At 49.1% G+C, this 24536-nt stretch overlaps 1 protein-coding gene across 2 annotated transcripts in view; it reads right to left on the reverse strand.

Annotated features, from left to right (window-relative positions):
• The window catches only part of ipo11 (importin 11), a 417913-nt gene that overhangs the window by 111104 nt on the left and 282273 nt on the right, over positions 1-24536 (reverse strand). For both annotated transcript variants that reach the window (XM_048538184.1, XM_048538176.1), the window contains exon 28: positions 21620-21715. In XM_048538184.1, coding sequence (XP_048394141.1) covers positions 21620-21715 — 96 coding nt within the window. The remainder of the gene's footprint in view (positions 1-21619; positions 21716-24536) is intronic.

Genomic DNA, 24536 nt, shown 5'->3' on the forward strand with positions numbered 1-24536 from the left:
GGCGAGGGCGAGGGCGAGGGGGAGGGCGAGGGGGAGGGCGAGGGGGAGGGCGAGGGCGAGGGCGAGGGCGAGGGCGAGGGCGAGGGCGAGGGGGAGGGGGAGGGGGAGGGGGAGGGGGAGGGCGAGGGGGAGGGGGAGGGCGAGGGGAGGGGGAGGGGGAGGGGGAGGGGGAGGGCGAGGGCGAGGGCGAGGGGGAGGGCGAGGGGGAGGGCAAGGGCGAGGGGCGAGGGCGAGGGGCGAGGGGCGAGGGGCGAGGGCGAGGGGCGAGGGCGAGGGCGAGGGCGAGGGCGAGGGCGAGGGCGAGGGCGAGGGCGAGGGCGAGGGGGAGGGCGAGGGGGAGGGCGAGGGGGAGGGCGAGGGGGAGGGCGAGGGGGAGGGCGAGGGGAGAGGTGGAGTGAGGGGGAGAGGTGGGGAGAGGTGGAGTGAGGGGGAGAGGTGGAGTGAGGGGGAGAGGGGGAGGGGGAGCGAGCGGGGAGGGGGAGCGAGCGGGGAGGGGGAGCGAGCGGGGGGGAGGAGCGAGCGGGGGAGGAGCGAGCGGGGGAGGAGGAGCGCGGGGGGAGGAGCGAGCGGGGGAGGGGGAGCGAGGGGGGGAGGGGGAGCGAGGGGGGGAGGGGGAGCGAGGGGGGGAGGGGGAGCGAGGGGGGGAGGGGGAGCGAGGGGGGGAGTGGGGGAGAGTGAGAGGAGAGTGAGGGGGGAGGAGAGTGAGGGGGGGGAAGAGTGAGGGGGGGAGAGCGAGGGGGGAGAGCGAGGGGGGGGAGAGTGGGGGGGGAGAGTGGGGGGGGAGAGTGGGGGGGGAGAGTGGGGGGGGAGAGTGGGGGGGGGAGAGTGGGGGGGGGAGAGTGGGGGGGGGGAGAGTGGGGGGGGGGGAGAGTGGGGGGGGGGAGAGTGGGGGGGGGGAGAGTGGGGGGGGGGGAGAGTGGGGGGGGGGAGAGTGGGGGGGGGGAGAGTGGGGGGGGGGAGAGTGGGGGGGGGGAGAGTGGGGGGGGGGAGAGTGGGGGGGGGAGAGTGGGGGGGGGGAGAGTGGGGGGGGGGGAGAGTGGGGGGGGGGGAGAGTGGGGGGGGGGGAGAGTGGGGGGGGGGAGAGTGGGGGGGGGGGGAGAGTGGGGGGGGGGAGAGTGGGGGGGGGGAGAGTGGGGGGGGGGAGAGTGGGGGGGGAGAGTGGGGGGGGGAGAGTGGGGGGGGGAGAGTGGGGGGGGAGAGTGGGGGGGGCAATGCGGGGGGGGCAATGCGGGGGGGGCAATGCGGGGGGGGCAATGCGGGTGGGGACAGTGTGAGGTGGGCGGAGTGAGGGGGAGAGGGAGCGAGCAGGAGAGGGAGCGAGGGGGAAGAGGGGGAGAGGGAGCGAGGGGGAGGGGAGCGAGGGGGGGAGCGAGGGGGGGGAGCGAGGGGGGGGGAGCGAGGGGGGGGGAGCGAGGGGGGGGGAGCGAGAGGGGGGGAGCGAGAGGGGGGGAGCGAGAGGGGGGGAGCGAGAGTGAGGGGGGGGAGAGTGAGGGGGGGAGAGTGAAGGGGGGGAGAGTGAGGGGGGGGAGAGTGAGGGGGGGGGAGAGTGAGGGGGGGGAGAGTGAGGGGGGGGGAGAGTGAGGGGGGGGAGAGTGAGGTGGGGGGAGAGTGAGGGGGGGGGAGAGTGAGGGGGGGAGAGAGTGGGGGGGGGAGAGAGTGGGGGGGGAGAGTGAGGGGGGAGAGAGTGAGGGGGGGAGAGCGAGGGGGAGAGCGAGGGGGAGAGCGAGGGGGAGGGGGAGAGCGAGGGGAGAGCGAGGGGGAGGGGGGGGAGCGCGAGGGGGGGAGCGCGAGGGGGGGAGCGCGAGGGGGGGAGGGCGAGGGCGGGGGAGAGCGAGGGCGGGGGAGAGCGAGGGCGGGGGAGAGCGAGGGGGGGGAGAACGAGGGGGGGGAGAACGAGGGGGAGAGGAACGAGGGGGAGAGGGAACGAGGGGGAGAGGGAACGAGGGGGGGATGGCGAGGGGGGGATGGCGAGGGGGGGATGGCGGGGGGGGGATGGCGGGGGGGGATGGCGGGGGGGGGAGGGCGAGGGGGGGGGAGGGCGAGGGGGGGGGAGGGCGAGGGGGGGGGGAGGGCGAGGGGGGGGGAGGGCGAGGGGGGGGGAGGGCGAGGGGGGGGAGGGCGAGGGGGGGGGGAGGGCGAGGGGGGGGGAGGGCGAGGGGGGGGAGGGCGAGGGGGGGGGAGGGGGGGGGCGAGGGCGAGGGGGGGGAGCGAGGGCGAGGGGGGAGGGCGAGGGGGGGGAGCGCGAGGGGGGGAGCGCGAGGGGGGGGAGCGAGGGGGGGGAGCGAGGGGGGGAGCGAGGGGGGGGAGCGAGGGGGGGGAGCGAGGGGGGGGGAGCGAGGGGGGGGAGCGAGGGGGGGGGAGCGAGGGGGGGAGCGAGGGGGGGGAGGGCGAGGGGGGGAGGGCGAGAGGGGGGAGGGCGAGGGGGGAGCGAGGGGAGCGAGGGCGAGGGGAGCGAGGGCGAGGGGAGCGAGGGCGAGGGGAGCGAGGGCGAGGGGAGCGAGAGCGAGGGCGAGGGGAGCGAGGGCGAGGGGAGCGAGGGCGAGGGGAGCGAGGGCGAGGGGGGGGGAGGCGAGGGGGGGGAGGGCGAGGGGGGGAGGGCGAGGGGGGGAGGGCGGGGGGGGAGAGCGGGGGGGGGAGCGGGGGTGGGGAGCGAGGGGGGGGAGCGAGGGGGGGAGCGAGGGGGGGGAGCGAGGGGGGGGAGCGAGGGGGGGGAGCGAGGGGAGCGAGGGCGAGGGAGCGAGGGCGAGGGGAGCGAGGGCGAGGGCGAGGGGAGGGAGGGCGAGGGGGGAGGGGGCAGAGAGCGAGGGGGGGGAGCGAGGGGGGGGGAGCGAGGGGGGGGAGAGCGAGGGGGGGGGAGAGCGAGGGGGGGGGTGAGCGAGGGGGGGGGGTGAGCGAGGGGGGGGAGAGCGAGGGGGGGGAGAGCGAGGGGGGGGAGAGCGAGGGGGGGGAGAGCGAGGGGGGGGGAGAACGAGGGGGGGGGAGAACGAGGGGGGGGGGGAGAACGAGGGGGGGGGAGAACGAGGGGGGGGGAGAACGAGGGGGGGGGAGAACGAGGGGGGGGGAGAGCGAGGCGGGGGAGAGCGAGGGGGGGGAGAGCGAGGGGGGGAGAGCGAGGGGGGGGAGAGCGAGGGGGGGGAGAGCGAGGGGGGGAGAGCGAGGGGGGGAGAGCGAGGGGGAGGGGAGAGTGAGGGGAGAGCGAGGGGGAGGGGAGAGTGAGGGGGAGGGGAGAGTGAGGGGGAGGGGGAGCGAGTGTGAGGGGGCAGAGCACGAGGGGGCGGAGCACGAGGGGGGGAGCACGAGGGGGGGAGCACGAGGGGGGGAGCACGAGGGGGGAGCACGAGGGGGAGGGAGCGCAAGGTGGGGAGGGCGAGGGGGGGAGCGATGGTGAGGGGAGCGAGGGCGAGGGGGGGTACAGCGAGGGGGGGAAAGCGAGGGGGAGAGGGAACGAGGGGGAGAGGGAACGAGGGGGAGAGGGAACGAGGGGGAGGGGGGGATGGCGAGGGGGGGATGGCGAGGGGGGGATGGCGAGGGGGGGAGGGCGAGGGGGGGAGGGCGAGGGGGGGAGGGCGAGGGGGGAGGGCGAGGAGGGGAGGGCGAGGAGGGGAGGGCGAGGAGGGGAGGGCGAGGAGGGGAGGGCGAGGAGGGAGGGCGAGGGGGGGAGGGAACGAGGGGGGGATGGCGAGGGGGGGATGGCGAGGGGGGGAGGGCGAGGGGGGGAGGGCGAGGGGGGGGAGCGAGGGGGGGGAGCGAGGGGGGGGAGCGAGGGGGGGGAGCGAGGGGGGGGGAGCGAGGGGGGGGAGCGAGGGGGGGGAGAGCGAGGGGGGGGGGAGCGAGGGGGGGGGAGCGAGGGGGGGGGAGCGAGGGGGGGGGAGCGAGGGGGGGGAGCGAGGGAGGGGAGCGAGGGCGAGAGGAGCGAGGGCGAGGTGGGGGAGGGCGAGGTGGGGGAGGGCGAGGGGGGGAGGGCGAGGGGGGGGAGGGCGAGGGGGGGGAGGGCGAGGGGGGGGAGGGCGAGGGGGGGGAGGGCGAGGGGGAGGCGAGCGAGGGGGAGGCGAGCGAGGGGGAGGCGAGCGAGGGGGAGGGGGAGCGAGGGGGAGGGGGAGCGAGGGGGAGGGGGAGCGAGGGGGAGGGGGAGCGAGGGGGAGGGGGAGCGAGGGGGAGGGGGAGCGAGGGGGAGGGGGAGAGGGTGGGGTGGGGAGGGGTGTGAGGGGGTGAGTGAGGGAGCGGGGGAGGGGGAGGGTGTGTGAGAGAGAGAGAGAGAGAGAGAGACAGGGAGAGAGGGAGAGGGAGAGTGGGAGGGAAAGATGGGGAGGGGGAGGGGCAGGGAAAGGGAGAGGGAGAGGGAGAGGGAAAGGGAGAGGGAAAGGGAGAGGGAAAGGGAGAGGGAGAGGGAGAGGGGGAGGGAGAGGGGGAGGGAGAGGGGGAGGGAGAGGGGGAGGGAGAGGGGAGGGAGAGGGGGAGGGAGAGGGGGAGGGAAAGGGGGAGGGAAAGGGGAGGGGGGAGGGGGAGGGGGAGGGGGAGGGGGGAGGGGGAGGGGGAGGGGGGGGAGGGGAGGGGGAGGGGGGAGTGAGGGAGACGGGGAGGGAGAGGGAGTGAGGGAGAGGTGAGGGGGAGTGGGTGGGGATGAGGGGAGTGGGTGGGGGTGAGGGGGAGTGGGTGGGGGTGAGGGGGAGTGGGTGGGGGTGAGGGGGAGTGGGTGGGGGTGAGGGGGAGTGGGTGGGGGTGGGGGGGAGGGAGCGAGGGGGAGGGAGCGAGGGAGAGAGAGCGAGGGAGAGAGAGAGCGCAAGGGAGAGAGAGAGCGAGCGAGGGGGAGAGAGAGAGCGAGCGAGGGAAAGAGAGAGAGCGAGCGAGGGAAAGAGAGAGAGCGAGCGAGGGAAAGAGAGAGAGCGAGGGAGAGAGAGTGAGAGAGAGTGAGCGAGGGAGAGAGAGAGAGAGAGAGAGAGAGCGAGGGAGAGATCCAAGGCACAGCAGAGGTGCTACCACGAGTTGCTGCCTAGGACCCAGTTCAATTCAGGAAGGAAGCAAGGACCCAGGAGCAGTGTTCCCACTAATTAATCCTTCCTATCATAGAATCGACCAATAGAGAAAACGCCTTTAACCTAGCAAAATCTGTACTGCCAAAACTACACAAAATCTACACTAATCCCATCTTCCAGCACTAGGCCCATAGACGTACATGGACCCCAGAGGCCTGTGCATGACAGCAACGTCTGGAACCAAGAACCAATGATGCAATCTGCATCAGCACAGTGATTGCTGTGTGCAGAGTGTCAGTGGCTGCATGTGCACAGCTTAGAAGGAATGTTGTCCAGTATTGGAGACAGGAGAGAACAATAGACAGGAGATAGAGCCTAATGGTATGAACAGGAGGTCAGGATGCAGGGCTGGGGTAATGAAACACAGTAAGGTATTAATTCTGGGTTGGGGGCAGGGAAGATGCGCTCGAGCAGACCAAGGCAGAACATCACCCTGCAGAGAACAATGTGTGGGGGGATGAGGCTAGAGAGCATGGGCAGCAGACAGGCTGACACTTCAGCCACAAAGAGAACAAAAGTGTGCGCCTCGGAGCCAGGTAATGTAGCACTGGATGCTGATCTGTGATGATGCACATTGACAACACACACAAATGATGCTAAAACAGAAACAGTACCACAAAACAAAAGGCTGCAAAGAAGATATGACATTTTAACAAAGTAAGGTAAAGTGGCAAACTTTAAATGACTAGAGATAATGGGAACTGCAGATGCTGGAGAATTCCAAGATAATAAAATGTGAGGCTGGATGAATACAGCAGGCCAAGCAGCATCGCTTTTGTGCTCCTGAGATGCTGCTTGGCCTGCTGTGTTCATCCAGCCTCACATTTTATTAACTTTAAATGACTAACTGTGTTCTTTCGTTGTCATGGAAACATAGGGCTCCAAGACTATGGCCAAAAAAATGCAGAATGCACAGACCTGAAGGGGCTTTCACTGGATGGAGGGTAGATACTGAGAGAAGGCATTCCTTCTTAGAGGAATCTTGAAGTATGGGGACAAAACTTAAATAAGGGGTGTTTCATTTAAGATGAAAATGAGGAGATATTTCAGTCAGGCAGATTTTTGACCTACAAGCAATAAATAGTTAGGAGATTAGGTAGGAAAACAGAATTAGTGCCACAATGAGATTCACCACAATCTTACTGAACAATCGAGCAGTCTGAATGTTGCAAATGCTCTACCTTCTGCTTCAACTTTGTACAATCTATGGCAAACATCTTTTCTGTTTTTGGAAGCAGAGTCAATTGAACTGACTTGCTTTGGTTTGTTGGCTTTCCTGTGGCTGCCTGGATCCTAGAGCCAATGAGCAAAATTCAAGTTACAGTACGTTGCACAAAGGTTTATTTCAAAGCCACTTGGTTTTAATTGAGAAAACATTCAAATTTAAAATAAGTATTGGTTTTTTGACTAGATGAGACTATATTTGGAGTACTGCACACTGTTGTAATGTCCAGATTACAGAAAACATATAAAAGCATGGAGAAAGTAAGCTGAACAACATTGAGAACCAAAGTGAAAAGTAGTAATTATTAAGAAAGACTAAACAGCTCGCACTTGTCACTTTAGAAATGAGAAGGCTGAGGTTACGGTAATAAACCTCTTTAAGGTAAGGTTTTGAAAGAGTAGAGTTGGAGAAATAATTTCCACTTGTGATGGAGAATAAAACCAGAGTGGCAGGATTCTCAGCTGTGTTGAGGAACAGAGGGAACTTGGGGTCCACATCCATAGACCCCTCAAAGTCGTTACCCGAGTTGAAAGGGGAGTAAAGAAGGCATATGGTGTACATAGAACATAACAGCACAGTACAGGCCCTTCGGCCCTCGATGTTGTGCCGACCTGTCACACCGATCTCAAGCCCATCTAACCTACACTATTCCATGTACGTCCATATGCATTTCCAATGATGACTCAAATGTACCTAAAATTGGCGAATCTACTACCGTTGCAGGCAAAGTGTTCCATTCCCTTACTACTCTCTGAGTAAAGAAACTACCTCTGACATCTGTCCCATATCTTTCACCCTCAATTTAAAGCTATAACCCCTTGTGCTCGCCGTCACCATCCTAGGAAAAAGCTCTCCCTATCCATCCTATCTAACCCTCTGATTATTTTATATGTTTCAATTAAGTCACCTCTCAACCTTCTTCTCTCTAATGAAAACAGCCTCAAGTCCCTCAGCCTTTCCTCGTAAGATTTTCCCTCCATACCAGGCAATATTCTAGTAAATAGTGTGTGGCCTTTCATTGGTAGGGGTATTGAGTTTAAGAGCTGTGAGGTTATGCTACAGCTCTATAAAACTCTGGTTAGACAACACTTGGAATATTGTGTTCAGTTCTGGTCACCGCACTGTAGAAAAGATGTGGAAACTTTAGAGAAGGTGCAGAGGAGATTTACCAAGATTCTGCCTGGACTAGAGGGCAGGTCTTATGAGGAAAAGTTGACAGAGGTAGGGCTTCTTTCATTGGAGCGAAGAAGGATGAGAGGTGACTTGATAGAGGTTTACATGATGATGAAAGGCATAGACACAGTGGATAATCAGAGACTTTTTCCCAGGGCAGAAATGACTATTATAAGGGGGCATAATTTTAAGGTCATTGGAAGGAGGTGTAGGGGAGATATCAGAGGTAGGTTCTTTACACAGAGTGGTGGGTGTGTGGAATGCGCTGACAGCAGAGGTGATGAAGTCAGATACTTTAGAGACTTTTAAGCAACTCTTGGACAGGCACATGGAGGATAGTAACATGTAGGGCGTGCAGATTGATCTTTGTAGGATAACAGGTCGGCACAACATCATGGGATGAAGGACCTGTACTGTGCTGTACTGTTCTATGTTCTACGTTCAGAGGTCATAGACAAGGTAGTCACAAATAAATCAAAAATAAACCTAACAGAAAAATTCAAGAAAAATGTTCAATATCCAAACAGTTTTTAAGAATGTGGAATTCCTCACCATGTAGAAGTGAATAATTTGGATGTATTTAGGTAGAAGCCAGTTAAGCATACCCAGAAGAAAGGAACAGAAAATGAGGTCAGAAGAACAATGAAAGGAATAGGTCCACGTAGGGTATAATTATTGACAAGGTACAGCTTGTCCAAATGTTTTGTTTCTGAAATACAACTTATGGAAACGTTGAAAATGCTTGTAAGCTGAAATTATATACAGGCCGTGCTAGGCTTTTTGAAATGCTTTACAACAGTTACTTTACTAAAACAATACTTTACAAATAAATCCAAATTAAAGTAAAATCCTTTAAAAATTGGTGGTGAACAATCTTCTTGAGCTGCTAACGTCCATTTATAACTTCCAAACATTTGCAGTCTAACTATCTTGTTTGGATCCTAAGATATGCTTTAAAACCATCTCAAACTTGTTTCAAGATAATAAAATGTGAGGCGGGATGAACACAGCAGGCCAAGCAGCATCTCAGGAGCACAAAAGCTGACGTTTCGGGCCTAGACCCTTCATCAGAGAGGGGGATGGGGGGAGGGAACTGGAATAAATAGGGAGAGAGGGGGAGGCGGACCGAAGATGGAGAGCAAAGAAGATAGGTGGAGAGGGTGTAGGTGGGGAGGTAGGGAGGGGATAGGTCAGTCCAGGGAAGACGGACAGGTCAAGGAGGTGGGATGAGGTTAGTAGGTAGCTGGGGGTGCGGCTGGGGGTGGGAGGAAGGGATGGGTGAGAGGAAGAACCGGTTAGGGAGGCAGAGACAGGTTGGACTGGTTTTGGGATGCAGTGGGTGGGGGGGAAGAGCTGGGCTGGTTGTGTGGTGCAGTGGGGGGAGGGGATGAACTGGGCTGGTTTAGGGATGCAGTGGGGGAAGGGGAGATTTTGAAACTGGTGAAGTCCACATTGATACCATATGGCTGCAGGGTTCCCAGGCGGAATATGAGTTGCTGTTCCTGCAACCTTCGGGTGGCATCATTGTGGCAGTGCAGGAGGCCCATGATGGACATGTCATCAAGAGAATGGGAGGGGGAGTGGAAATGGTTTGCGACTGGGAGGTGCAGTTGTTTGTTGCGAACTGAGCGGAGGTGTTCTGCAAAGCGGTCCCCAAGCCTCCGCTTGGTTTCCCCAATGTAGAGAAAGCCGCACCGGGTACAGTGGATGCAGTATACCACATTGGCAGATGTGCAGGTGAACCTCTGCTTAATGTGGAATGTCATCTTGGGGCCTGGGATGGGGGTGAGGGAGGAGGTGTGGGGACAAGTGTAGCATTTCCTGCGGTTGCAGGGGAAGGTGCCGGGTGTGGTGGGGTTGGAGGGCAGTGTGGAGCGAACAAGGGAGTCACGGAGAGAGTGGTCTCTCCGGAAAGCAGACAGGTGTGGGGATGGAAAAATGTCTTGGGTGGTGGGGTCGGATTGTAAATGGCGGAAGTGTCGGAGGATAATGCGTTGTATCCGGAGGTTGGTAGGGTGGTGTGTGAGAACGAGGGGGATCCTCTTGGGGTGGTTGTGGCGGGGGCGGGGTGTGAGGGATGTGTCGCGGGAAATGCGGGAGACGCGGTCAAGGGCGTTCTCAATCACCGTGGGGGGGAAGTTGCGGTCCTTAAAGAACTTGGACATCTGGGATGTGCGGGAGTGGAATGTCTTATCGTGGGAGCAGATGCGGCGGAGGCGGAGGAATTGGGAATAGGGGATGGAGTTTTTGCAGGAGGGTGGGTGGGAGGAGGTGTATTCTAGGTAGCTGTGGGAGTCGGTGGGCTTGAAATGGACATACAACCTGTCTCTGCCTCCCTAACCGGTTCTTCCTCTCACCCATCCCTTCCTCCCACCCCAAGCCGCACCCCCCGCTACCTACTAACCTCATCCCACCTCCTTGACCTGTCGTCTTCCCTGGACTGATCTATCCCCTCCCTACCTCCCCACCTACACTCTCTCCACCTATCTTCTTTACTCTCCATCTTCGGTCCGCCTCCCCCTCTCTCCCTATTTATTCCAGTTCCCTCCCCCCATCCCCCTCTCTGATGAAGGGTCTAGGCCCGAAACGTCAGCTTTTGTGCTCCTGAGATGCTGCTTGGCCTGCTGTGTTCATCCAGCCTCACATTTTATTATCTTGGAATCTCCAGCATTTGCAGTTCCCATTATCTCTCAAACTTGTTTCTGCCATTTTCAAAGATATTTGTGTACATATCCCATATCCAGTTGCAGCTTCCCATTAACCTGTATCCCTAAAAGAGCCTTTCCTCAAACTTCATGTCAAAATGTAGAATTTTACACACCTTTGCCATAACAGGTTAGGGAGGCAGGGACAAGCTGGGCTGGTTTTGGGAAGCATTGGGGGAAGGGGACATTTTGAAGCTTGTGAAGACCTATCCCCTCCCTACCTCCCCACCTATACTCTCCTCTCCACCTATCTTCTTTTCTCTCCATCTTCAGTCCACCTCCCCCTCTTTCCCTATTTATTCCAGAACCCTCTCCAAAGAAGAGTCTAGGCCCAAAACAGCTTTTTGTGCTCCTGAGATGCTGCTTGGCCTGCTGTGTTCATCCAGCTCCACACTTTGTTATCAGAGATGTTATTATGTGCCTCTGAAGGAGGTGGGACTTGCACCTGGATCTCTTTGCTCAGAGGTAGGGACACGAACACTACATCACAAGAGCTCATTAAGGGGCTCAAATGAATACTCAAATAATGTCTACAAGCTATGTTCAGTTAAACAGAATGATTATGCAATTTGCAGACTTTCTGCATTTATATTTAATTAAAGCTATATTGTTGTGAATTTGACACAATTCTGCTTTAAATTAATTTGAAAGGAACTGCAACTATTCTGAAGGATTACTAACATGAGAAAAATTAAAATGTTAGATTATTTGAGTGAAATGATTAAATTGCCCAAATCCCACTTCTGAATCTCCTACGTGAATTTCAGAGTAATTTAAAGAATCAATGATACTTAAAAATATAGCTTTTAAAGGCTTAATGTATAATTAAAATAATGCAAGAGGAATTGTGTATAACAATAGAAGATCAATGGTCCTGCTTGTAGAATACAGTCCTTCAGTTCATCTTGTTCTCCAGCATCTTACAAATTTACCATTGTACGAAAATGAATTCAATGTTACTATGATAAACCTGCCACTTTACTTATGTAGTACCAATAAATTATACTGTCATTTCAACCATACCAACAAATGAAAACCTTGAATTGTTTAGTGTTTAACCATCAGCATGATGTGATGTATGAATGCAGAACTGTGCCTGTTGTAAAGGTAGGGAACAATGGAGACAGACCTCACTTGCTGTTAATAAGAATTAATTTATTGTAATGCTAAAATTAAATTATGTCTTATTAACAAGAAGTTAATTAACAATATGGGATGGCATGCTGCCTCACAGTGCCAGGGGCCGAGGTTTATTTCTGCCCTTGGGTGACTGTCTGTGTGGAGTTTGCATAATCTCTCCATGTCTGTGTGGAGTTTACTCTGGGTGCTCTGGTTTCCTCCCACAGTCCAAAGATGTGCAGTATAGGTGGACTGGCCATGCTAAATTGTCTGTAGTATTCAGGGAAGTTTAGATTAGATGGGTTATAGGGGGATGGGTCGAGGTGAGATGCTCTGAGGGTCGGTGTGGACTTGTTGGGCCAAAGGGCCTATTTCCACACTGTAGGGATTCTATGGAAATCTGAATTGGATTCAGTGTGAACAGTTTTCAGACTTTTAGCACCTGAGCTCATGGCAAACATCATTAAATGGCATACTTCACACCTTTCATTTTTTATATGGCTTTACTGAAGGGATGAAAATGAAAATTGGAAGCTAATTACCACAAAATAATATTTGGTTTTATTCACTATTGTCTTAAAGTATTTAAGTACATTGGGCCAAATTATAACATGGTAAATAATTTTACAAAAATACATCTGGGCTGTCTCATGATTCAATTTTCCCGCACTGTTGAATAAGCAGGCAAGTCAATATAATTTATGTAATGGGGTTATCTTATTTTAATTTGAGTAGGCTGGCATGGAAAGATTCATGGAATACTCAACAGGGTGGGGGGGGGAGAGGGTGGTAGAGAAACAGGACAGAGAAATAGGGTAGTTCAAACAAGGATTCAGCCGGTAATTGATGGGGAAGAAAAGGTGGTAGAGGAACAAGCTCACTGAACAGGTATTTGGAAAAGTACAGGACAAAACTGCTACAGGGAGATCAGTGATGGAATCAAAACAGCCATGAGTCATTTCCACTTGATTGCAAATGAAGAAAAATCAATCTGGTACTTAACTGGTGATTGTACACTTTTATGAGAGCTAAGATGTGTCCAGCAAATTTGTGAATATTTTACCTGGCTGGTAATCTAATCATTAAAATATTGGCAAGTTAAAAACCTCACCATGTTATTTGAAAGCTTTAATTCAAAAGCTGGCGCCCCTACGGGTGACCATAAAATTACCATATTGTTGTCAAATCCAAACTGGTTCATTGATGCTCTTTAACAAATCAATTTGCTTCAAATATGATTGGATCCCACTCCCTAACATGGCTTGACAGTCTGTTCAATTGTGTCAAACTGCTAGAAATTCTGAACATAATTACGGAAGAATCATTGTAAGACAGATGGCATTACTTCTGGAACGGGAGCCACAACTGTCTTCTCAATGCAACGAGCATGTGCAAAAACATTGGTCTGGTTGGTGATTTCTAGTTCTGGGTAATATATTTTCATAAAGAATTGAATTTTTTGTTAAATAGATGACCTGATAGAGGAACAAAGAGATTCAATAAAGGCTTAACATTAGTAATGAAGAGCTATGGTATAATTTATAGTTGAAGGAATACTGTCCTCTTATGACAGTGTGGCACCATGGTCAGCTGATGCCTGATGTTGGCAAGTTCATGGTAACAACACACAGGCTAAACAGCTCAGTTGTCTTACATCCGCAGTTGTTACGCTCTTGAAATTCATCTTCTGCATGTTGCTGATCATGCAACTTATGCATACCGTTCGAATGCCTAAAGGAAATCCCTTTCTCAGTATTTTGAACTGTGTTATTTATATTATGGCGGCTATCATTAATTATGAATATTAATATTCTGCATTGATAAATGAGAGAGAAAAAGTTACCAGACTGCAGAGTAAAACCAAAAAAATGGTGCAGCAAACTGGAGTTGCAAATGTAAAAACCAAGCAAATTTGATGTAGACTCAAACAATAATTTGCTTTTATAAGTCCAGCTGAGCAGGCCTGCCAATAACCAATTTATAACACATTCATTTCAATTGAGCTAAGTGGATCCTTGAATGCAGAAATCAACCAAATAAATCAGCTTGGATTGCCATTCCTTGTGGAATAAATAAAAATCTGAATGAACCAAAGAATAAATTATACAGATGTTCACAGTTAGAATCTCCAACAAAAGAACATTAATTCAGACAACAATTCTTAAATTTGTATACAAATCAAAAGAACTGTGGATGCTGTAAATCAGGAACAAAAACAAAGTTGCTGGAAAAGCTCAGCAGGTCTGGCAGCATCTGTAAAGGAGAAAACTGAGTTAACGTTTCGGATAGCAAATGTGGTTCCCCTGTTCAAGAAGGGGAGTAGAGACAACCTTGGTAATTATAGACCAGTGAGCCTTACCTCAGTTGTTGGTAAAGTGTTGGAAAACGTTACAAGGGATAGGATTTATAATTATCTAGAAAAGAATAAATTGATTAGGGATAGTCAGCATGGATTTGTGAAGGGAAGGTCGTGCCTCACAAACCTTATTGAGTTCTTTGAGAAGGTGACCAAACAGGTAGATGAGAGTAAACCGGTTGATGTGGTGTATATGGATTTCAGCAAGGCGTTCGACAAGGTTCCCAACAATAGGCTATTGTACAAAATGCAGAGGAATGGAATTGTGGGAGATATAGCAGTTTGGATCAGAAATTGGCTTGCTGAAAGAAGACAGAAGGTGTTAGTTGATGGGAAATGTTCATCCTGGAGACCAGTTACTAGTGGTGTACTGCAAGGGTCGGTGTTGGGTCCACTGCTGTTTGTCATTTTTATAAATGACCTGGATGAGGGCGTAGAAGGATGGGTTAGTAAATTTGCAGACGACACTCAAGTCGGTGGAGTTGTGGATAGTGACGAAGGATGCTGTAGGTTGCAGAGAGACATAAATAAGCTGCAGAGCTGGGCTGAGAGGTGGCAAATGGAGTTTAATGCAGACAAGTGTGAGGTGATGCACTTTGGTAGGAGTAACCAGAAGGCAAAGTACAGGGCTAATGGTAAGATTCTTAGTAGTGTAGATGAGCAGAGAGATCTCGGTGTCCATGTACATAGATCCTTGAAAGTTGCCACCCAGGTTGACAGGGCTGTTAAGAAGGCATACAGTGTTTTAGCTTTTTTTAATAGAGGGATCGAGTTCCAGAACCAAGAGGTTATGGTGAAGCTGTACAAAACTCTGGTGCGGCCGCACTTGGAGTATTGCATACAGTTCTGGTCACCGCATTATAAGAAGGATGTGGAAGCTTTGGAAAGGGTGCAGAGGAGATTTACTAGGATGTTGCCTGGTATGGAGGGAAGGTCTTACAAGGAAAGGCTGAGGGACTTGAGGCTGTTTTCGTTAGAGAGAAGAAGGTTGAGAGGTGACTTAATTGAGACGTATAAAATAATCAGAGGATTAGATAGGGTGGATAGGGAGAGCCTTTTTCCTAGGATGGTGACGGTGAGCACGAGGGGGCATAGCTTTAAATTGAGGGGTGAAAGATATAGGACAGATGTCAGAGGTAGTTTCTTTACTCAGAGAGTAGTAAGGGAATGGAACGCTTTGCCTGCAACGGTAGTAGGTTCGCCAACTTTAGGTACATTTAAGTCGTCATTGGATAAGCATATGGACGTACATGGAATAGTGTAGGTTAGATGGGCTTGAGATCGGTATGATAGGTCAGCACAACATCGGGGGCCGAAGGGCCTGCACTGTGCTGAAATGTTCTATGGATGCAGTGACCCTTCCTCAGAACTTATGGTGGCTGGGAAAACGTCAGTTTATATGCAGAAAATAAGTAGGTGGCTGGGATAGGGAGTAAACGATAGGATAGAGCCCAAAGAGAGAGGAAGATAGTCAGACAGACAGAGTAGTTGCTAACGATCAGGCTGGGAGGGTGAGTAGTTGTTAATGGGACTGTTAGTGACTAACAACAGGGGGTGTGTAGTGGCAGGCTATGTGGTAACAAGGCCTGGTGTGTGGGGTGGGGGGTCTGGGACATGGGGGAGTTTAGGCCCTAAAATTATTGAACTCAATATTGAGTCCAGAGGGCTGTAGGGTCCCCAACTGAAAAATGAGGTGTTGTTTCTCCAGCTTGCGTTGGGCTTCACTGGAACACTAGCATGCTGAAGTCAGAGATTTGGCCAGGGAACAGGGTTTTGCATTGAAGTGGCATGCAACAGGTAGTTCACAGTTTTTTTTGTCGAGCAGAATGTAGATGTGCTGTGAAGCGGTCGCCAAGTCTACGCTTCGTTTCCCCAGTGTAGAGGAGACCACATTGTGAGCAGCGAATGCAGTAGACTAGATTCTCGGAAGCGCAGTTGAAGTGTTGCTTCACCTGGAAGGTATGTTTGGGCCCTTGGACACTGGGGAGGGAGGAGGTAAATGGGCAGGTGTTGCACCTTTGCCGGTTACAGGGGAAGGTGCCGTAGGGCTGTGGGGAGGTGTTGGGGGTGAAGGATGTGTGGACCAGGGTGTCCCAGAGGGAACGGTCCCTGTGGAAGGCGGACAAGGGAGGGGGAGGGGAAACGTGTCTGGTGGTGGCATGTTGCTGGAGGAGGCGGAAATGGCGCCTCACGATTTTCTGGATGTGGATGCTGGTGGGATGATAGGCAAGGATGAGGGGAACCCTATCGCTGTTGTGGGAAGGAAAAGAAGGGGTGAGGGCAGAAGTGCGGGAGATGTGTCAGACCCGATGGAGGGCCCTGTTGACTACGGAGCTGGGGAATCCTCGGTTGAGGAAGAATGTGGACATTTTGGAGGCTCCCTCGTCAAATTTGGCCTCATCTGAACATATCCGAAGGACAATTAAATTTGTATATTGCCTTTTACACACACACAAATTGTTTTACAACCAACGCAAAAAATGCTGTCATATAATTAAATGGAGAAAGTTATTCTCCAAGCAGAGTAACTGTTGGAAACTATGAACAATTCCACATGATCCCCCTCAGTCTCCATACCTTTTAATCTATCAATCTGCCTCTATTCCCAGAGCATCAACTGGACTGCAGTCAGGGATGTGACATGTTTGATAGATGAAGAATGTCAGTCGAACATGGGGCGGTGGGGGGGAAGAGAGGAGAATAGAGAGAGGTTGAGGGGTGGGAGGGATGGTGAGAGCATCCAACGAAGAATATGAGTGACTTGAAACTTGTCCAAATTTTTTGAACGCTGAAATACGTATATGATCTTGAAGAATTTGAATACCTTCAAATTAGGTACCTCTTTAAAGTGCTTTACTTAAAATTTTAATGAAATTTAAATTACTGCAAGAACACACCAATTAAGATGCTTCTGTTAAGGTAATTAGGCTGAATCAATATCACCACCATTAATCACAATATAAGGATATTAATTTAATTGACCAAATTCACCCAGATAGCATTCTCACTCTCATTAACCAGATAATTCAGAAAATCACAGCAGGGAACAAGGTGATTAGAACAGGTCACATGAAAAATCCTCCTGGGATATGTTGCAATCAAAGTTGACAAAGATAAATCTAACACGGTACGAAATATAATCATTTATGAGGCTTAATTTGCAGCACAACATCATTCTACCATCATTAGCTGTGCACCTACAGAGCCATGTAAAATTTATCCTTAAAATGTGTTTTATTTTGTGGCTTTATATAATTCTTGTCATAGGTCTTGCTGCTGCTGGAGCGATTTTCAAATGTAAGCATTACAATGTTGGAGGAGAAAGAAGGATATAGGTACATGGTGGAGATTAACTTAAGAAAAACAGTGACAAACAGCAAACTACTACTAGACTGTCTATTCAAGATAGGTCTCCTCTTTAGGAACACTTATAAACTGAAATGGAAGTTGCTATAATGTGGTTTTTTGAAATAGGGAGAAGCAGAATTTGAGTCCGTGGCATTGAGAATCTTTCAAGTTAAGGTAATTCTGCCTGACAACAGTCCTTTGATTGGCTGAGCTGCAGTGTGTTTCAAAGCAGCTTCAAATGTCAGGACAGAAGAAAAGACTTTCACAGCCTGCAGACAAGAAGCATCCATCTCTCTCTACCCCACCCCATCCCCTCCTTCCCCTATTTAGCTCAAAGCATATAAACAAAGAAGAAATTCTAAAACAAGACCTACGTCCACCTGACAAGGCTATGGGCCAGATGCCGGAAAGAACAAGAAAGAACAAAGAAAATTACAGCACAGGAAGAGGCCCTTTGATCCAAGGCAAGTGTTGGGTATTCTAAAAGGCATTAGGGTGGACAAGTCCCCAGGTACGGATGGGATCTATCCCAGGAAACTGAGGAAAGCGAGAGAGGAAATGACTGGAGCCTTAATAGATATCTTTGCAGCATGCTTGAGCACAGGCAAGGTCCCAGAGGACTGGAGAATTGCTAAAAATTAGAACAGTTAGGTGGCTGTTTAGTCCAGTGCAGACTTGATAAAGAGTCTCTTTCTATGCTTTAGACCTCTTATGGCTACGATAAGCCTTCCCATCGCCATACAGACAATACTGTATCATCACTGCTACAAATCAGAAAGACTGAGTTAAATTTCTGGTTTATTTTATCTATCATAGGGCATATATTAAACCGTTTGTCTGTGTATATTAATTGAATGTATATTAAATATTGAAGTTATTTTTACTGTTACTGATGAAACTGGGTATAAATTGTTTTTGTAACGAATAGCAGTTTGTCAAGCAAACTGGTCACTGGTGGTCTCCTGGAGACTTTTTTTACATTTGTACACTTTGTCACACTAATGGGACAGTGAGACATGGCAGCAAAGTAGACCATTCTAGCCAAAGCTCCTCTGTTCACCAGTTCTTTCTTTTTCTTTCTCCTCTTCGCAGCTTTTTTCTTCCCTTGTATCCCCACCCCACCCCCCAACTTTTGACTGCCCTGCCTAGAGAATGGAATCATGGGAGATGGGTTGCGATCAGAGCCCAAGTAGGAACCGAGTCAGCACAGGCTGGGTCCCTTGGCGGCACCACAGCAAACACAGGCTGGGTACCTTGGTGGCAGCGGAGCAAGCGGGCCAATTACCGGTGTGGAAGCGGATCGCGTGGGCCAGAGCCAGAGCAGTAACCAAACGAGTCCTGGATGGAGGTCAGCACATGGAGAGAGCGTGGCCTCACGTACTAGAGCTGGCACGCACGGATTCATGTTGGAGAGAGACTGGAACCCAAGTACATTATGGTCACTTTTTGTTCCCATGCTAACCTTTTTTTTTAATCTGTAACAACACTGAAAGCATCTATACCTAAGATGGTGCCCAAAGGCAACATTAAAAACTTTTCACTACACTCATTCGAGTGTTTGTGGCAATACAGGGTATTCTGTTCTATTCTATTATTGTACTCTTCCTAGTCACCACAACAAATGTTGGGAGGCTCATTGCCAAGATGTTTTGAACAAGCATCATGTAAGAATGTACGTTATATTGTGAGTTAGTGTAAGTGGTAAAGAACAAAGACAGATAAGAGGCTTCTCATGATCAAATACGGTGACATTGGAAGCAGGTAAAATCATTATGCAGTTGGAGCAGGAAGTAACTAAAGCTAGGCTACTGAATTGGCAAATAAATTAGAGGTGGAAATGACTGCTGAGGCTAAGGTAGCAGAAATATTGGTAAAACATCTGGAATGGTTTGAAATACCAGCATGACTAGGTACATCTAGCGGCGAGTCACCTGAGGAAGCATTCAACTTAGTTAAAGCAGAGTGAGCATGAGAAAAAGATAAAACAGTGGCAATTGAAAAGGGAAGTGCTTTGGAATAAAAAAAAATAGAAAATGAAATTAAAAAGGAAATGGAGCTAAGAAAACTTGAACTTGAATTTCAGAGAGAACAGGAAAATGATGAGAGATACAGAATACCAACTAAACACATGAAACTTAAAAAAGATAATATAGAAGCCAAGTAAAGATCTGAGAGAAAATCTTGGACATTATCTAATGCGACAAGGAAATTAGGCCCTACCCAAATTTCAGGAACTGGATTTTGAGGCATTCTTTATGTCATTTAATAAAACAATAAAAAACATGAAGTGGCCAAAGGGAAGGTAGGCATGGCTGACACAAAGCAAGTTAATAATTACAGCATGTGAAATTTATGCACCACTGTCAGGTGGCGTACCCAAGAGTTATGACATAGTTTTAAAAAAAAGGCTATAGTGCGTGTATGAGTTAGGTCCTGAAGTATACAAGCAAAAGTTTAGAAATTTGAAGGACCTAACATGGTAAAGCAATACCATAGCAAGGAAGAAAAGAAAAAGAACATATGACAGGTAGTAAAAGCAATGGAGATGACTGACAAAAATGATGCAGAATGAGACGTATAGTGTTCACAAAACAAACCACTTACAACTCAACTGGGCCAACACTGAAAATACTCAATAAAAACTACAAGAACAGCAGATGCTGTAAATCAGAAACAAAAGCAAAGTTGCTGGAAAAGCTCAGCAGGTCTGCCAGCATCTGTGAAGAAAATATCAGAGATAATGTTTCCGGTCCGGTGACCCCCTCTCAGAACTGAAGGTACGCTGGAAAACGTCAGTTTATATGCAGAGAAAATGGGAAGGTAGATGGGGGAGGGAGTAAACGATAGGATTGAGCCCAAAAGAGAGAGAAGAGCAGTTGGACAAACAAAGAGTTGATAATGATCAGGCTGGGAGGGTGAATAGTTATTGATGTGGCCTGTTAGTGATTAATAACAGGTAGTATGTAATGGCAGGCTATGTGGTAACAAGGCCTGGTCTGTGGGATAGGGGACTGGGACATGGGAGAGTTAGGCCCTGAAATTATTGAACTCAATATTGAGTCCAGAGGGCTGCAGGGTCCCCAAGCGGAAAATGAAATGTTGCTCTTCCAGCTTGAGTTACGCTTTGCTGGAACAATGCGGCAAGCCAGAGATAGAGATGTTGAGATAACAAGGTGTCAAGCTGGATGAGCACAGCAGGCCAAGCTGCATCATAGGAGCAGGAAAGCTGGCGTTTCAAGCCTAGACCCTTCTGCTAGGGAGCAGGGTGGCAGACAACAGGTAGTTTAGGGTCTTTTTTGCAAGCAGAACATATATCTGCAGTGAGCAGCCAGAACCCAAACACACCTTCCGGGTGAAGCAACACTTCACCCACAGTTCCAAGAAACTAGTCTACTGCATTCGTTGCTCACAACATGGTCTTCTCTACATTGGGGCAACAAAGCGTAGACTGGATGATCACTTCACGGAACATAATTGCCTTGAAGAGTGACCACCACTGTATAAACAACAGTCGTCATGTTCACAATTATCTCTTGCATTGGTCTTGTAAAATTAAGTGTGTTATAATAAATATATCACTGTTACTGGCAAGACATAGTGTAAATTGCTTTTGTTCTGAATAACAGTCAGTCAAATTGTTCATTTTCGTGGTCTCATTTGGAGTTTATACATTTATACATTTTGTGATGGTTTGCGGAACTGTGACAGTACACACTTTCTAGTTAAGGAGTGGCACTATGTTTTCCCCAAAAACATGATCTGCAGAATCACCAATTACACTTATTAGATGAATAATAGAAACTGCAGGAATAAAAAAACTAATATGAGGAATATGATGTCAAGTTATTTTCATGAATTTTGCAAACATTATAGGAAAATGAAGATAGAAAGTAAAATTAGACAAGATAGAAATATTGTCATTTTTGAACCTTTGTTGTGTGTAATGCATGATGATACCTAGCCAGGCATCAATATACAGGTTGTAATTTAACAAAATCCTGGAAACAAAACCCTGCTTTCCATATATGTAAATTTATGTTGATCAAAATTAAATTGCAAACAACCCAACAATTCTCTTAATATAATGACAATTTACCATCACTCACAGGGCAAATTTAGAAATGACAATTTAAAAATTTTTTGCAGACAACAGTAAATAAATAATAATGTGATAATGTTGCATAAGCTCTTAGCAAATTTACAACTCGGCCACAAGAATTGCCAAATAAGCTTGCTCTTTAGTAAGAATCAAGCTCACCCAAGGCATAATCATTCACTAGGACGTGCTATTTCAAATGAAAATGTGACATACCTAATGCTCCCTTGGGATAAATGGGTTCATGATGAATTAGCAGAAGGAATCATCCCTGAATACTAACCTAAATATGAAGTATAGTCTCACTACAAGCTTTACAGCCTGGAAATTAATGAGCCAAGGCAATAGGACATTTACAGATGTTATTTCATACAGAAGCAGAACTAAAGTCCTAAGGTATAGAGGCAGACTTTGAATCTGCTGTCTGCGTACCAAACAGGCATTTTAGACTGCCTGGTTTTTGTTTCCATTTTATCACACAATTTCCAATTAGCGTAGTTGGAAAAAACTAATTTATAATAATTTTAAATTCATTCACATTCATGGAGAGAACTCCTTACTTACTCTTTGTAAGTTCCTGTGTCTGGATCCTCTGACAGAACATCATGTAATGCTTCCACACAAATGTTTATAATGCCACAGAACTTATCTTGAATAAGACTGTAAAAGAACAGGAAGCAGCTTAAAATTGAGTGACTTCCACAAAGTACGCAATAAGAAATCTGCTCTGAAGCAAACAAAGGCATAGCACGACAAATGATCTCTGAACAGTGTAAAATACCTCAGTAGAAAAACACACATTGAAATATGCATCATAATAATAATCAATAAAGATTAAAACTTGTTTTATTTTAAGTCAATTTTTCCTAGAAATTAAGAATGGACACTAAATTGTCATTTATTTCATTTGTGAGAACAAGCATTGTAGGATGCATAAACTTTTGAGTTTTCTTAAATAAACACATATAGGCAGCACTGCTACATACTGGATGGGTATGAATATTTTTAATTAAACTTGACAGGTATAACCTCTTAATATGCATGCTCAGTCTCTCACAAAAATGCACTGTATGCTGAGTCATGGCAATTTGAAGAACCACAGCAATTATATGTAATATCGAAGCCTCTACACACATATATAAGCTGTTTTCAAAGATCTACTATCCACAAAGTCATTACAGAAAGATATCAACATTCACCATAATCATGGCTGATCATTGAAGTAAATGGCTTACCCTGTATCATTAGACTTCATTGCCATCAGAAAGATTCGTCCTGCATCTACCCTACGTACTCACAAAACAAATCATAGAATCCCTGCAGTGTGGAAGCAGGCTATTTGGCCCACCGCATCCAGACCGACCCTCTGAAGAACATCCCACACAAACCCACATAACTACCCTCTCCCTGGAACCCTGCATTTCCCATGGCTAACCCACCTAGCCTATACATCCTTGAACACCATGGGTGACTTTGCATGGCCATTTTACCTACCCTGCAATTCTTTGGACTATGGGAGGAAACCAGAGCACCCGGAGGAAGCCCACACAGACAAGGGGAGAATGTGCAAACTCCACACTCACATTCACACATGTGGAAATGAACCCAGATCCCTGGCGCTGTGAGGCAGCAGTGCTAACCACTGAGCCATTGTACCATCCAGCTAGAATTTTATGGGTTTCTGAAATTCTCCTCTTGTTCTTCTGAAGTGCAGTTATCCTAATCATAATTTAAAGATAATGGATAAACCTTTTAGGACTGAGATGAGGAGAAATTCCTTCATGCAGAGAGTGAGGAGCCTGTGGAATTTACTGCCATAGAAAGTGGTTGAGGCAAAAACATTGAGAGGTCGACATAGCTCTTGTGACCAAAGGGATCCAGGAATATAGGTGGAGGCTGGGATTAGAATATTGAACTCAATGGGTAACCAGAAACATATTGAATGGTGGTGCAGGCTCAAGGGATCAAATGGCCTACCTTGCAACATCATTTGCACGATGTAATCAATTCAACCTATTCCCATACATCAGTGCCAACATCTCAGAACGAGACTGGTAAACCTCCGCTGCACTCTCTTATAGCGACAACCTCCTTCCTCAGACAAGGAGAGTATGACTGCACACAATAAACTGTGCCATCACCAAGAAACATAAGGATTTGGATTACAATTTAGATAAGTGTCCAAATCCACTTATTATCAAACAGACAACAAAAGGACTTGATGCAAATATAATGTGAACAGTCCATTAAAATAAAACCCTGTTAATTTTACTTCTAAAAGTTTAAGGTTTTCACCGCATACACAAAATTTAGCAAGACTGTCTAAATTTGTCGCTTAGACCCAGACATCCTACTGCCTGCAAAAAACCACAAAAGTGGTTTGAATCAATAATTTTCCTATTTTGCAAATGACTAGTTCAAACACAATCTTGAGGCTGACATCACTGCAGCGAACCACACTGACAGAGCCCTCGGATTGATCAAAATCATCAGGCATATTATAAACCTCTTTCAGCACACACATTCACAACAAATCCACTTGCAGCCTTTCCCTCCTGGGTGCTGACATCAGGAGCCTTTGAAACATTTTTTTCAGATAACAACGTGCATACAGTGAAAGAAAAAAGGAATGCTGACATTTTGAAAATATTCTTTTTAAAAGCATGGAAAGCAACCAAATTTGGACATGAAATCTAAAACTAATCAGTTTGAACTTTATTAATGTTAAATCGCTACTCATAATGGCGATAATATGCACAACACGTTAAAAACTTTTTTTAGGCCAACCAGAAACTTATAATGAGATCCCTTCTGAGTATAAAGCCAATAAATGCATAAAGGTTGTGAACTATAATCATACAATGTTTTATGAGACATAAGCTAACTCAAAAACACAATTTTAAAAGTGTTAAACATGCTATTCAAAAAGATTTGCGCATCTTTGCATGGATAATCACTGTGCAATGAATCTTGTTTGAATTTAAACCAGTCACAGGAACAGGCCACTCAGCCCCTCAAGCATACTCCATCAATCAATGTTCTGACCGATTTGATTGTAATCTCAAAACAATATTCTCGCTTACCCATGTTAACCTTTCACCCTCTTGCCTAAGAGTCTAACTACTCTACCTTAAAAATACTCAAGGACTTTGCATCCACTACATTTCAGGGAATATGCCCAAAACTCAATTTTGTGTGCAAAAATGAGTCTGTTTTATCTCTGTTTTATGTGGTCATTCCCTGATTTTAGATAGTGAATCTACATTAACTCCTGGAGTTAAATACCTGGCTAACAAATTTTACACAAAATATCAAAAACAAAAAACAACATAAACATATGTTTAAATAAAGCCAGATGTTGGAAATCTGAAACAAACGCAGAATGGTGGAAAAAATCAAATGGTCTGGCAGGATCTTTGGAGAAAGAAACTGTTAACGTTTCGAGTAAAAAAATTTCTTTGTACTTCTACAAAGGCAGAGG

The sequence above is a fragment of the Stegostoma tigrinum genome, chromosome 1 (assembly GCF_030684315.1).
Source record: "Stegostoma tigrinum isolate sSteTig4 chromosome 1, sSteTig4.hap1, whole genome shotgun sequence".
Taxonomy (NCBI): Eukaryota; Metazoa; Chordata; class Chondrichthyes; order Orectolobiformes; family Stegostomatidae; genus Stegostoma; species Stegostoma tigrinum.